The sequence below is a fragment of the Haliotis cracherodii genome, unplaced genomic scaffold (genome assembly GCF_022045235.1).
Source record: "Haliotis cracherodii isolate W230 unplaced genomic scaffold, xgHalCrac1.p SCAF_33, whole genome shotgun sequence".
Lineage (NCBI taxonomy): Eukaryota > Metazoa > Mollusca > Gastropoda > Lepetellida > Haliotidae > Haliotis > Haliotis cracherodii.
This window is the reverse complement of record NW_027266290.1, coordinates 955,448-971,337: the sequence shown is the minus strand read 5'-3', so window position 1 is coordinate 971,337 and position 15,890 is coordinate 955,448. Positions and strand designations below refer to the sequence as shown.

General features: G+C 43.2%; 1 protein-coding gene across 1 annotated transcript; it reads right to left on the bottom strand.

The window, feature by feature from the left end:
• Positions 1-969: 969 nt before the first annotated feature.
• LOC139477414 (uncharacterized) lies at positions 970-15,400 on the bottom strand. Its single transcript, XM_071259979.1, has 13 exons — positions 15,137-15,400; positions 13,985-14,136; positions 12,844-12,936; positions 11,258-11,414; positions 9,176-9,218; positions 7,623-7,781; positions 7,269-7,324; positions 6,711-6,842; positions 5,589-5,760; positions 4,389-4,493; positions 3,463-3,678; positions 1,369-1,582; positions 970-1,077 (listed from the first exon to the last, which is right to left on the bottom strand). The coding sequence occupies exons 1-13, from the start codon at positions 15,310-15,312 to the stop codon at positions 1,040-1,042; spliced, it is 1,713 nt and encodes a 570-aa protein (XP_071116080.1). The 5' UTR covers positions 15,313-15,400; the 3' UTR covers positions 970-1,039.
• Between the last annotated feature and the right edge of the window lie 490 nt (positions 15,401-15,890).

Below are 15,890 nucleotides of genomic sequence, written 5' to 3'. Positions count from 1 at the left end.
GCCTTAACTCGACGTACGTATATACTACTTGAAAGGAGTTAAGGAAAATCCGACTTTTTCATATGTCTACATTTAATTCAAGACGTGACATGACAGATTAACTATGGTCATATGAACAAAATCTTTATCTTCTTTTGAGTACAGTAAAGTACGGTTATAACGAACACAAAGGGACTTCTTATTTTAGTTCGTTATAACCGTAGTTCGTTATAAGCATATATACAGCATAACTACAGCAAATAGTCGGGACCAAAAAAGTAAGTTCGCTATATCCGTCAGTTCGTTATAAGCGTGTTCGTTACAACCGTAGTTTACTGTAGTATACCATGGCCGTGTTTGTTTATGACAAACCATAATGATACCATTAGCTTTACGAATACCTTTCATTTCTTTGGGCATCCAAACGCGTTGTTGGAGAACTTTTCGACCTGGTTTTCAGTTTCTACAAATATTGCATGTGAGGAAGTTGACTGGAAGCCGTTGTAAACTATGTGAGAGTACACGGTGTTTGAGACCCGTGAAGATTCGGGGTAGAATAGGTCTTCAGCAACCCATGCTTGCCGTAAAAGACGAAACTTGTAAGAGGCGACAAATGGGATCGGGTATCAGGCTCGCTGAATTGGTTGATGCATGTCATCGTATCCCAGTTGCGTAGATCGATGTAAATGATGTCAATCACTGGATTGTTGGACACTGGAGTGCGGCGTTAAACAACAAACAAACAAACATGCGTCACTGGCACAGGAGTGTTACTGTAGATGTCCTGTTCGCGACGCATATCTTTTCAATGCTCAATTTCCACATATTCGCGTGCGTACGTGCCGACAGTGCGTGCGTACTTCAGGATGGTAATCCTGATTCTGAAATTCCAACCCACTGCACGTTGCTCCGGACAGGGACAAGAAGTGCTACACTAAAAATCATTTGTTATGTAAAAATAACACTGAAAGGTGTTGACATTTTGTCATTGTAAACATGTTTATTTCTTAAATACACAGAGCAGTATGTACAACTCCCCCTCGGGGACACGGGCTGTGGTTCACCCCACCAGAATCTGGCTGACGTGTGGGCTGGAATCTGCAATGAACAACGAAGCACAATGTTTGTTGGTTTGTTGTTTAACGCCGCACTCAGCAATATTCCAGCTATATGATGGCGGTCTGTAAATAATCGAGTCTGGTCCAGACAATCCAGTGATTGACATCATGTGCATCGATCCAAGCAAATGCTATGCATCAAACAAGTAAGCGAGCCTGACCACCCGATCCCGTTAGTCGCCTCTTACGACAAGCATAGTCACCTTTTACGGCAAGCATTGGTTGCTGAAGACCTATTCTATCCCGGATCTTCACGGGTCTCGAGACTTACTGGATCCAGTGAGCGACACTTTGAGGTCCGTCCCCTTGTAGCCCAGATAGAAGCTTTCCTCGTGGATCACGTGGCCATTGTGTTTCACGCGCAACTCGTAGTTTCCTTTAAATCCCCGGATGCGGACTGTTTGACCTTTCCGGATGTTGTGGGTCTCGTGCGTCCGCCATTCTGTTTGTAAAAGATGACTCACACGTCTGCCGCTATCATTCACCTGCAGAAAATACAAAAGGAAATGCGTAAATAGTGTGATACCAAGACAAAATAGATGTGCTGACAAAAGTACAAAATTCGGTCGTATTTTGTTCACACGAACGCCTACATATCGTGACCGCTATGCGTCACTGATAAAAACTATACCATGCGGGTGTGATTTGAGTTTAGGAACTAGATACAAAATCAGAGGGTGCTATGTCAGGAGAGTACGGGCCAGGGGAAGTAACTCAAAGCTACAGTTACAGCCACTATATGCTCCTTATATAGTACGCACACGCGCACCGTCTTGAAGCAGGAGGACCTATGAAAGAAACTCTCCTCGGCATTTTTCTTTGATATGTTCTCTTAACTCACCTAGTTCTGTGGCATAGTAACCCTTTGACAAAAAAAAATTTCAAACTTGAACAATATCTTCTCTTATCACCAGAAATCTTTACTCCAATTAAGAACCCTACATAATAATTTACCGATTGAGACTGGCCGCTGGGAGGGCATCCCACGCGAATATCGCACATGTAAGCTTTGTACCTCCCCTGCCATAGCCGACGAGTACCACTACCTCTTAAGATGTGAATATTTTGACCAGCAAAGAAAAACATTAATTGATAATAGATATCTAAACTGGTCAAACATTATTTCCTTTAAGCATTTGATGTCAAAAATGAGAACTTACAATCTTAAAAAACTGTCTAAATTTGTAAAAATGTATTACTTTCTGCACTAAAGTAAAGCACTGTTGCCACTTGTTCACATCGTATTTTTGTATATATGTATGCAATTATGTTGCTCATATACCACCGGTCGGCGGTTTGAGTTAATAAAGAATTTAAGAACTTGAGAACTTGACAGTCTGACCTGGATGCATATAGTCAATCAGGATTATCGCCTTTCTGTCACAAAACAGAAAAGATGTTCCGTACTGACTAAAAACTGTTCCTAACAGTATCAGCCATAAGATGAATTGTAGAGGACAACCAACACTTGAGCTTCAGACGTAGCACCTTCAGGACTACAAGATCTAAGATCAGCTCTGTGACAGCCTCGCTTAAATTCAGCATCCCATTTCCTCACATTGGAATATTAAGGACAGTCTTCTTCAAGCGTGCTCGTGCTTGTTCATGTCATGGAAAGAGTTTTGTTGCTTATATTTGATATCTTCGTGATTTACCTTTTGTGACTTATCCTTTTATGCAGATTTTAAATCAAAACTCGTTTTTCAGTTTTCTCCATTTACAAGCATATTCTCCAATTGACTTCTCGGAAACAGACGGTTGTTACGAGCAGGTAACTTTGGTGTTGTGTTATCCATAACATGGTATTCTTCTTACACGTGTTGAAACGTCACACAACACCAAGCAATGTCTTTGAGGGTACGAACGTTTCGATCTACCCTCGTGTAGTCATGAGCACCGTTTTGTGAACTGCAACTTAGGGCTACCTATACGACTTGTATCATATCAAAGATGAGGTACATTATTTAGTCATTATTATCTTGGTGACTGGTATATTGATTATTGCTTTCATGTCTACCCTTTACTGTTGACATTCGTCACCACTCGCCTCTTTCCGCCACCTCTCCCGGGAGGACACGATTGGTGCAAAGGCAAATATGGTAATATCTGGCTTCAAGAACAGAGACAGGCTTCTCTAAGGACATTCAGCAGTGAGAATGTTCTGAACATTAATTCTAGAGCCTATTGCTTATTGGTGTTGACCCATTTATTGAAACCCTAAAACTTTGTGTTTAATTATTTACTGATTGTTCTTTGATTGTTCTTGTGTGGTCAATACTGACATCACAAGTATGCTCTGTGCGTACCGATTTCTGTGTTATCCCCTGGGTCAGGGAATCTACTAGTTACAATATAACTATCTTACCGTGCAGCCCGACCCTGTGCACAGAGCTGACTCAGGTCGAGACATTCTCTGGCTCCAGAATCCCCACAGCATGACGCCCTGGACTGCCGGGTGGCTGAAGTAGAGACGCAGCAGGTCGTCAAACGTCTGTGGCTTGTCCTTCTCTGACACCCCCTCCACCGTCAGCTCCGTGATCCAGATGGGCAGTCCAGCCCGGGCCACCTCGTCCAGACGAGCCTAGAGAACCGGGTGACGTCTTATAGGAACAGTGTGCTTGTGCCCTGTATTCCTTACTAAGTCATACACACAAACATATGGCAATATATGTAACTTAGTAACGAATAGTAACGAACATACTATTCAGAATAACTTAATGAACACTTGAGTTTTTTCACATATTTTGTTTCTTTGTTGTTTAATATCGCTATATGACGGCGTTTTTTAAATATTCGACTCTGGACCAGGCAATCCATGGGTTGCTGAAGATTTTTTCTAACCCGGATCTTCGACGGTCATTTTTCAGATGACTATAGTAAATCACTCATGAGAGATCAACTATAGTAATATGTAAGAATCGTTCTTTACTTCAGTATCTTTTGAGTGGTATACTAGTATATTGTATGACTGGTTCACTGATGATCGGAGGATATGTGGATTATGGGCCTACCTGTTTTAAGGGTGTTTGTTCGAGAGAAGGGCGGGGGTAGGGAGTTTGTGGAAGGAAAAGGGGTGGTGTGTGTGGGGGGGAGGGGGGAGAGGGAGAGAGGTGGTGTGGGGGCGGATAACGGTGATGGAGGATGAAGATGAGGAGCGCGACAGCAAATATCCTCTGAAAGTTCGTTATTACATGTATCATTGTTTTAGCTGACACCTGCACACACGGCCATATTGTTTCTTGTCACATATACACGTACAAGAGTCGCTATAACCTTCAGTGCTGACGTTACCTTGATGGCCGCCAGGTCGATAGGGTGGTGGAGGTGACTCTGTATTCCAATTCCTCCCACAGGAACTCCCGCTTCCTTGAAGTACACAGCCTGGTCTTCTAAAGCCTGACAGGTAGAAAACGCCAGAAATACAACATTTACAATCATGAAGCAACAAACCACTTTGTCAAGGTTATTGACAAGAAGACAAAAGCAACTTCCATATTTGATTAAGACATAAGTGATTCACGGGATTGTCTGGTCAAGACTCGTTTTTTACAGGCTGCCATCGTATGGCATATAAGTGGCCATTCGGTCAAAAATTATTAAGTTGAAATTTGGGACAAAAGTACGCAATAGTAGTCAAAGGTTACGAATTAAGAATGAATGTTCCAAATAATTAAAGGTAATTATTTGCATACAAATTATGAATTCAAATTACAAACCGATACCAATGAACATCTCGCAAACAAAAGACGTCATGTTTTAGGCCGTATTAACAACTCTGCCATAAATCGTAATCCAATATAAAATAAAGATTAATTCGCTTCCTAAAATACTTGCCTTCAAAAATGTGTATATATATTTTTCGACCACGCAAAGTTCCATTGACTTTACCGGTCCTATCAGGTCTTAGAAGGCATTTAGAAGTGATTCACATAAGGAAGAGAATATATAGATGTCAACTTCTTTATTATGAGGAACACAACCTTTCGGATGTCCCCGGTCTAATATGACTCCAAATAGTGGAAATAATTTCGCATCTTTAAATAATTGATATGAAACAATAATAAATTCAAATTCAACCATTCATAAGAAATGGATGTCAACTTCTTTATGATGAGGAACACAACGTCTTCGGAGTACATTGTATATGCTTTCTCCTTCATCAGGTGAATGAATGCCACGAGGCAGAGAGCATATATATGTACATGTAAGGACAAACAAAATAAATAAGATAGCAAAAGGTGGCAAATAACAAAGGGTACAAGCTAACAAAGGAAGCCAACAGATGATAGGCGCTGATAGCTGATTAGCTGCGTTCCTCATAATAAAGAAGTTGACATCCATATATTCTCTTCTTTTACCGGTCCTGTTTCCAACTCAATAAGTAAATATATTGTTGCACGATCCCGTGGCCACAAGTCACTATCAAACACGTTTAAGGGCAGAAGCATTGATATACGGTTACAGCAGTGGGAGGTAAGTAGGTGAACCTACCACAGTATGTTTGTTATAGTTAACAATTTCGTGGTCGTTGAGGAAGAGTTGAACGTTAGGGTCGATCTTGTGGGCCTCTCTGAACATCCACATGGTGATATTTCGGTCTCCAGAGTGGCGGACGAGTGTGTCGCCGCTCAGCGCCTCATTGTCGACATCCCAGTGCAGTAACCTTGGATAGAAGGCAATGCCAAAGAAATGTTTTACGCTGTGCTGGGTTTCAATAGCATGACGGATGCCTGGCTCTGAAGGGTTTTTACACTGGAGTTGGTTTCAATAGCATGACATATACCTGTCTCTGAACGGTCTTACACTGTATTGGGTTCCAATAGCATGACGTACATCTGACTCTGAACGGTTTCTCACTGTGCTGGGTTTCAATAGCATGACGTATGCCTGTCTCTGAACGGCCTCACACAGTGCTGAGTTTCAATAGCATGACGTATACCTGACTCTGAATGGTTTCTCACTGTGCTGGGTTCCAATAGCATGACGTATACCTTTCTGTGAACGGCCTCACCCAGTGCTGGGTTTCAATAGCATGACGTATGGCTGTTTCTGAACGGTCTTACACTGTACCGGATTTCAATGCAACAATAGCGACATATATTGCCTTCATTTCATGGAGGATACAGGGAATGTAATGGTAAGACGCTCAATAATGATCCCTGTTCAGACAGCTCCACACCTGTGATCGTATCTTTCATCATAATTAGGCGTACACCATCATTACAGCTTCGGCCCGTGAAGATCCGGGGTATGCTTTTCGTAAGAGGCAGCCATCGGATTCGGGTGGTCAGGCTCGCTGACTTGGTTGATGCATGTCATCGTATCCCAATTGCGTGGATCGATGCTCATGATCTCAATCACTGGATTGTCTGGGGTAGACTCGATTATTTACAGACCGCCGTCATATAGCTGGAATATTGCTGAGTGCGGCGTTAAACAACAAACAAACAAATAAACAACAAACAAACAAATCATAGTAGCTTCATGATGATCATATTTGCTGATGGAATTACCATTGGCTCTACTGTAGGCTTGTCATGATGGTTACCTACATGGATGTTCATCGTAAACACTGATTGTCATTACAACTGCGTCCAACCCCGGATGACTTACTTCCCCTTGTAATGTCCAACCACGTCGGTCAAGCGTTTCTCCATGGCCTGGCGCAGGGCTTGTCCGGACAGATGGTCCACCCAGGCAGGCGAGCTCGACTCCCAGAAGATATTGTGTCCTCGAACTTTGACCCTGAATATAACAGTCGCTTATTGAAAGACACCTTGTTGATACACTTTTACTGCCATTGAACATATATTAAAGATACTGTGACCTCTAACTTTGACCCTGAATATAATAGCGACCGCTGATAGAAAGACTCCTTGCTGATTGAAAGACACCTTGCATGGACGGTCGGGTAGTGGTTAAAGCGTTCGCTCGTCACACCGAAGACCGGGTTCGATTCCCGACATGGGTACAATTTGTGAAGCCTATTTCTGGTGTCCCCCGCCGGGATATTGCTGGAATATTGTGATGTGTGGCGTTTAAAAACAAACATCACTTCAGTCACCGTATTGTCCGTGTTGTCACAAATTGTACAACCAAGCCAATCCCGACACAACATCAGACGAACTAAAATGTTGTGCTTTATAATAAATATGTAAAAATATACGTTACCCATGTTTCCTCAGAGCATCTATGGCCTTCATTGCAGTGTTGTAGTCGATGTGGCCCTATAATAATAATAATAATAATAATAATAATAATAATAATAATTATAATAATAATAATAATAGTAAAAATAAAAACAATATTAATGATGATGATGATGATGATGATGATGATGATGATGATGATGATGATGATGATCAGCATCTTCAGCATCATAAGAACAAGAACAAGAAGAACCGGCAGGAGATATAGTTTCTAATTTCTATGGAACGGTTGGACAATTTTGTGGACTATATTATAGAAACATGACTTTTGATTTAAAACTATGTAACAGAATCTAGTTTTGAAAAATCATCCCACCCTCTGTTTCTCCATGCTTGCCCATTTCAGGTCGTTTTCAATGACCGCCCAGTTGAAGTTCTGGAAGAAGTAGTCCTGGTACCCTTTAAAGCTGGGGGTCACGAACGCTCCGGCATTTACAGCTGACCCGAAGGCGAACAGGCCTGACGTTTCCTGTACCTGGAATATACACACAGGTGTCTTTTCAGTTTACAGCGGTCATATAATATACCTCGTTCTTGCTACATTTCGCAATCGCAAATGTTGCAGTAGTGAGTGAGTGAGTTGGGATTACGCCGCTTTTAACAAACTGCCTTATATTGGCTGCAACCACACTGTTACAAAATCTTCCGTTTTTCAACAGAAGTCCTCTTCACTATCAATTACACACAATTAGTTGTTCCCATAATAGCACACCTCTATCATGCGCAAAGGGGGAAAAACAATTCTTTCCTGTGTGCCCTAGAAACAACACCTATGTTTTAACTTACTCCAGCACTCGGTTGTGTAGCCACACTGTTTAACTAGTATCATATCAGTAGTTGGTATTAACGTTATTTAATTACTACTGGCTGGTTACGCGATGTCTTTTTTCAGGGGTTGTATTAGTGTTTTTTCGACTGTTATAGCGTCGTCTGTCCCCTCCCCGACGTCGTTTCATGGTCAATGGGAACCCGCAAAATGTCTACCGGAAGTGCAGAGACGACTTATGTACGGAGTTCCCTTGCAAGTTTTGCACTCTACTCTCAAAGACAGCTTACCTCCTTCACTATAAAGCGGAATGATGCTGCTGAGAAGAAAGTCGAAGCCATCATGTCCTTGCCTGACGCATCGACTTGCAAGACCACGGCGTCTAACACGACACCTACTACACCGACAACTCCTCAGCCGGACCCAGCTACCGGTTTTCCAAACAGCATGTTGGAGATACAATTTGCGCAGCAGAGGGATTCCGTGGAAGTCTTACTTACCTCCCGTCTATCAGTCTTATCGTTGGTGGACGACCAGTTAAAGAAGGCTCAGAAGAACCTCAGAACGCCGCCGACCAAGAGGAAGCATGGGGGAATGTTTCCTGTTGAGCCGCCTTATAGTGTGGTTGCAGCCAAAATACAGGATTTATTGCAATGATGTAATAGAGTAGAGGATTCGCATGATTAATAGGTTTCTCTCCAACCTAAGGGCCGCAACTCTGTACAGCGAATTGCGTGGCCTTAGACGACTGGGCCACCCGTTTCACCAAATGTTGCAGTAAGTAAACACTTTTACGTGTTAATGTGTTTTGAACAGTTCTTCCTCGAATACATCAACTACATAAATAGTCGGGTGTAATCCCGTGTTTACGCACCTCCATAATCCGGACACCCCGCTTACCAGGCGAGGACTGAACGTCCCCATATACACAAGTACACGCTACTTTTTTGTCTCAAGATTTGATAATCTCTTACGACAACCATTGAATACAGGGATCTGTTCTGACCGAAGACCTGGTGGTGTCCCACGCCTTGATATTGCTGGAATATTGCTAAAAGCGGCGTAAAACAATACTAACTCAACTGAGACGAGTTCAGACTCACCTCCACGCTGAGGCCACTGGGTTCCACCGAGTGATCATCGAGCCTGGGAAAGGAAACAGAAAGTGAATGTTGTGTTGTGCCGCAGTCAGCAATATTCATGCCACATCACGCCGGCCTGTAAATAATGGAGTCTGGATCACGCAAACCAGTGAATGAAAACATTTTAAAAGGTTAACGTCATCGGGGTACTATGACACGCAATCAGTCCAGTCGCCGAGCCTGACAACATGTGATCCATTGCAGTCCATACCTTCGACGAGCATACCCCCTTCCCCTCGCGGTGCGAGTATTGCCATGTGTACATGCGAACCCTATGGATGACGCCCGTCTACACATACCATCTGTCTCCTCCAATATATGCAAAATATCGCATTGTAAAAATATTATTAAAAGCGCAAAAACGCGACAAATGATAACGATGTTGCGTAGTCGCATTAACGCTCTGTGTTTAATTTTGACACATATGATTGTTTTTATATGGGCGACAATGCGACATGTCCCCTCTAAAATACCATACTAATACTACTCATAATACATCTAATCTGGATCATGCATATGTATAATACACTTTACGTTTCAAAGAATCTTGGAAACGGAACAATATTTCATGCGTGTATTACTTCTGTCGTTATGAACAAATAATGTAAACTAACAGGTCTATAGTTTTGTTGTGGGAGGATACCCGTGAAGATCCAGGGTAGAATAGGTCTTCAGCAACCCCTGCTTGCCGTAAAAGGCGGCTATGCTTGTCGTAAGAGGCGACTCCCGGAATCGGGTGGTCAGGCTCGCTGACTATGTTGTTGCATGTCATCGTACCTCAATTGCGTGGATCGAAGCTCATGATGTGAATCACTGGATTGTCTGGTCCAAACTCGATTATTTACAGACCGCCGTCATTTAGCTGGAATATTGCTGAGTGCGGCGTTATACAACAAACAAACAAAACAAACAAAGGTTGTGGGAGGAAAGTCCGAAGTGATGAAGGCCTTACAAGTTTGACCACTTTTTCACCTCCAAGCACACAGGCATGGTGTTAACAACCTAGAAGCACGAAGCATCACTTGGAATGTGCGCTCAGTGATTACGTTTAAACCAAGTAGTTGCATTTGGGGATTCCGGTTTAGAATTGCTTTCCACCTACTAAACCTATGTTGGTCTAAAGAGGCGACCAAATGGATCGCATGGTCAAGCGCGGGGACGCTCATCTTCCCGAGGCAAGAGAGTTAACTGACTATATAAGTCCAGTTTCAACCCTTGCCGAACTAGTCTGGAATTGTGGAGTTAGATTTTGGCTGGACTAACAAGTCTATGCTTTTTCCAATCAAAATTGCGCAATGAAATCGAAATCCGGTTCGTAAACTGTCATGCAGATTTCGGTCTATTGCAGGATTCGCAAAGCATGTGCACTGCCAACTCGTTGTCAACAGATATTTTCCAAATCTTTTTATGTTTTTCATCAAGGTGATGCACTTCACGATGTAAGACCCGTTTTATCACAATGCAGATCTTGATTATCAATCAGATCGCCTTGACTGGGCGACGCCATTTTGTTTGAAGCAAATGCAAGTGATACGAGAGGGGGGATCTGATTGGTCCATAGGAGAGGCATAGAAGGGACCTAACTCGTAATAGCCACTGGTGGCGCTACGATCGAGCCCAGGAATTTCAGCCTAGTTCGGCAAGGGTGTGAAACTGGACTTTTAAAGTCAGTTAACTCTCTTGCCTCGGGAAGATGGGGGACGCTTGGTTGATGGCGTCATCGTATCCCGACCTCGTGGTGTGTTGTTTACAATATCGACCAGACCCGTGAAGATCCGGGGTAGAATAGGTTTTCAGCAACCCATGCTTGCCGTAAAAAGCGACTATGCTTGTCGTAAGAGGCGACTAACGGGTTGATGCATGTCATCGGATCCAATTGCGTGGATGGATGCTCATGATATTAATCACTGGGTTGTCTGGTCCAGGCTCGATTATCTACAGGCCGCCGTCATTTAGCTGGGATATTGCAAATTTCATTTGTCTATCGATGTGGATCGCCACACAAGCCTCTTCTCAGACTTAAAATGTTTGTACAAGATCTACCTGATCGTGAGATCGCCTTTCCGAATAGTGTCAATCCTCTTGTTGGCGTCAGCGGGGAATCCAGACAGAGGGGGAACTTCCTGTAGACTGGCGTAGTCCACGATGAAGTCCACGCTCTGGTCGTCAGGTCGGATGTACAAACGGGCCTCAGATATATCTGTTATCATTCAATTCAATTATGTGGGTATAACTTACTTACTGGAACGCAGTGCTACTTTTAGTGCTAAAAAAGTTACAGTAAACTACGGTTATAACGAACACGCTTATAACGAACTGACCGATATAACGAACATATTTTTTTACCCCGGTCATTTCTTGCATATATGCTGTATGTATGCTTACAACGAACTACGGTTATTGCGAACTAAAATTAGTGATCCGTTTGAGTTCGTTATAACCGTAGTTTACTGTATTTGTGAAAAGTCAAAATATGTTAATATTGATAATATGTAGGTTGCCTTTGCTTATAGGATAAGTATATACGCATATCATACAGCAGACAGACACGTGGATGGTAGTGTATCTTGGCCCAAAATTCTGAACTGTGCAATCACTCATATTCATTCATGTCACAACCTAACGCATCCCAGTGTTGGTTTTTTGCGGGAATTAATCATTTTTTACCTGGATGTTGAGCTAATTTCAGTAATTGTGTTCGTTGTTTAACGCCGCACTCGGCAATATTTCAGCAGTTTGACGGCATGCCTGTAATTAATAGACTAGTTACGATCATCTTAGTGCTACAATTGCTTTGTGGAACGGGGCCCCAGGGCCTAGATTTTCGAAACGAGTCCTATGAGTCGTATTCCTAATTTTTCGGAAAGTTATCGTAAGGAAATCGTAGGCTATCGTAGCCTATTTTCGAAACTATCGTAGCCCTGAGATATCTTAAAGTTTGTCCTAAATCTAAGAAAGCCCCATACCTGTCGTAAGTTTATTTTATCTTCATACTTTGCCACAAATATTTTGCCAAAAAAATAAGTCTGCTTTACGTTCAAACATTTACATTTCATGTTATTAAACTGTATGATTCAAACTGACACCTCGAAAACACGAAGAACGCATCAATGATTCCACGTCAGAAATGTTCTTAATCGCGACAGCGATCCACATAACTATCGAGTCGATAGCTTTCTATCCGAATCCATGCTGAAGACGTGTGTAAACGTACCTTTTCGATAATTTGGGAAGGATAAAAATGGAAGGTGTCGGCAGGCTATAGTAATGACCGATCCATTTAGTCGCCTTCACACAAGCATAGCTGGCTGGGGGTCCATTCGATGTTTACAGTACAGGGCACATACTTGCCATTGTTTGTTTGTTTGTTGTTTAATGCCACACTCAACAATATTCCAGCAATATGACGGCGGACCGTTAATAATCGAGTCTGGACCAAACAATCCAGTGATTGACATCATGAGCATCGATCTACGCAATTTGGATACGATGGCTTTCATCAATCAAGTCAGCGAGCCTGACCACCTGATTCCGTTAGTCGCCTCTTACAAGAATATGGTCGCCTTGCACGGCAAGCATGGGGGCTGAAGACATATTCTACACCGGATCGCCATGGGTCACATACATACCGACATTCGTTATTTTGGCGTCCCCTCCAATGATATGCCACTGGTTCGTCTGAATGTACGGTGTAGCGCCAAAGGTAAGGTAATTCGTCTTTCCTGGAAGTCACCAACATAGAATGGTAGGTGCTGAGATGCGGAGATCTCTGAATACGAAATTCATGTCATGATTTACATATCCAGATTATGAGATTGCAGACCTCTGAGTTCGTGATGTATGTCATGGTTTAGAGATTTTGAAGTTGAGAAAGATCTCTGAATTAGTTTGTTTGTATGTTGTTTAACGCCACACTCAGCAACATCCGAGCGATATGATGGCGGTCTGTGCATAATCGATTCTGGACTAGTAAATCCAGTGATTGATATCATGAGCATCGATCCACGTAATTGGGATACCTCATGCATCAATCAAGTCAGCGAGTCTGACCACCCGATCCCGTTAGACGCCTCTTACGACAACCATAGTCGCCTTTTACGGCAAACATTGGTTGCTGAAGACCTATTATAACCCGGAACTTCACGGGTATCTGAATTAGTAATCCATGTCATGGTTTGGATCTCCAGATGATGAGACAGGGAGATCGCCGAATTAGTACTGCGTGGTCATGGCACAGAGATTTGGAGGTTGAGACTTGGCCTATTATGCAACGATTCGCTTTGTACAACGATCACAGCCCCTGAACTATAGTGAGTGAGTGAGTGAGTATGGTTTTACGCCGCTTTTAGCAATATTCCAGCAATATCATGGCGGGGGACACCAGAAAAGGGCTTCACACATTGTACCCATGTCGGGAATCGAACCTGGGTTTTCAGCGTAACGAGCGAACGCTTTAACCACTAGGCTACCCGACCGCCCCCTGAACTATAGTTCAGGCCTAAGAACGGCTTTGTGGTGAGTGAGTGAGTATGGTTTTACGCCGCTTTTAGAAATATTCCAGCAATATCACGGCGGGGGACACCAGACATGGGCTTCACAAATTGTACCCATGTGGGGAATCCAACCCAGGTCTTCGGCGTGACGAGCGAACGCTTTAACCACTGGGCTACCCGACCGCCCGGCTTTGTGGAACGGAACCCTGATCTCTAGATCTAGAGTTTTCGTCGCTGTAATACTTTGAGCGTTATCGGGCTGTTCTTGACATCTCACCGGAGCTTCTCTCCTTGGCGGCAAGTCCTACGATCACAGTCTGTTTATCTTTTCCTGGGGCATAATTGAGTAACTTGACGTGTGCCCGGAAGTAGTAGCGGTGACCTCCCTTGACAGTGACGTACTGCTCCAGTCCGCCGTAGTCGTGATATCTGAAAAGGGGGAAGGTCTGGGATAAAAACGTGATAATGTCATGAACTCTTGAAATTATAAGAGTATCTTGCAAAACAATGTGCAAAAAGACATAATGTGAGGTGAAATGGAGTTTAACATTGATACCCCACTATGATGACTCTGAGTAGAACAGTCCTTGTTTTATCCCCTTCATTCCGAGCGCCAGGCAGGGTAATAACAAGTACCATTATTTAACGTTATTATGCTGATTGTGTGTAGAACAGTCCTTGTTTAATCCCCTTCAAGCCGAGCGCCAGGCTGGGTAACAACAAGTACCATTTTTTAACGTTATTATGCTGACTGTGAGTAGAACAGTCCATATTTTATCCCCTTTATGCCGAGCGCCAGGCAGGGTAATAACAAGAACCATTATTTCACGTTTTTTGGTTTAACCACCGATCTTCCGATCTCGGGGCAGAGGCTTTATCCACTTCATCAAAGAATAGGTACACACTGAGAACGTATGACCACACATTATCCGATTTCATTATTATTTTCCTTTCATTGACACGACCGCCTCCGTGGTCTAGTGGTAGAGCGTCCGCCCGGAGAGCGGAAGGTCCGGGGTTCGATCCCCGGCCGCGTCATACAAAAAGACGTTAAAAGATGGTACTTGTTACCCTGTCTTGCGCTCGGCATTAAGGGGCTAAAACAAGGACTGGTCGGCTCGGAGTCAGTATACTGAGTCTGAGTGGGGTATTCATGTTAAACTGTGGCATGGTATCTCAGTGAGCTAGCACTATAAATCGGCATCAGTCCGGACTAGTACAAGCAGCCACACACACACACATACGTGCATGCACGTCGCTATATAAGTGCAATAATTTTGGACGCGACGTTAAACCCAATTTCACCTCACCTCACCTTTCATTGACAAGATATACAAGAGTGCGGTGGCATATCACCCCTGATGTTAAAACCTTAACACTGCTTTTGTGTGAGAATGTGTCTATAGAATAAAAAATAAATATAGTTAACCGTTTAGTAACTTTAGCCGCTGTGTGGCCGTGGTAGGCGTCCGTTGTTGCAGCGATGGTGCCGGACAGGGCAAACCAGTCGGAGCTGCTGAAGTGGGAGTTCTCAAAGTCGGCGTTCTTCAAAAGTTCCGTTCCTCCCCAAACAGACGGGAGGAGGAGGAGGCAGGTAACCCACATTGCTGCTTCTTAGAATGTTGTGTTCTTCTGTCAACAGTCGATCGCTGTTTAACCGAGTTACAGTGCAGCTGGATTTTCCAGTGGACGTCTTATCTCTCAGGGTTGTGTGTTATTCAAGGTCAAATCTACATTGTGATAGATAGAGAACCAGTGACCCATTTCCAGGGCAAGACAATAATAGGCGAGTCCACCAGTCTTTTCGTGAGGCAGTGCCTTCATTTCAGTATAGCTTTAAATCCCTTGTGAATATCAAGTTTTGAATTAGCGTTCTGTAACCCATGCTTGTGGTAAGAGGCGACTAACGGATCGGGGACTCGGACTCGCTGACGTGGTTGGTGCATGTCATCGTCTTCCAATTACTTAGATTGATGTTCATGATGTCAATGACTGGGTTGTCAGTCTGGTCCAGACTTTTTTTTACTGACCGTAATATAACTGGAATATTGCTGAGTGTGACATTACACAACAAACAAACAAACAAACAAACAAACCACTGATAGTGATGGGACAGTGAGGGGTTAACAGCTGTGTCTGTAAATAGTTTGATAGGGATTACTTAGAAGTTGACGGATGACAAG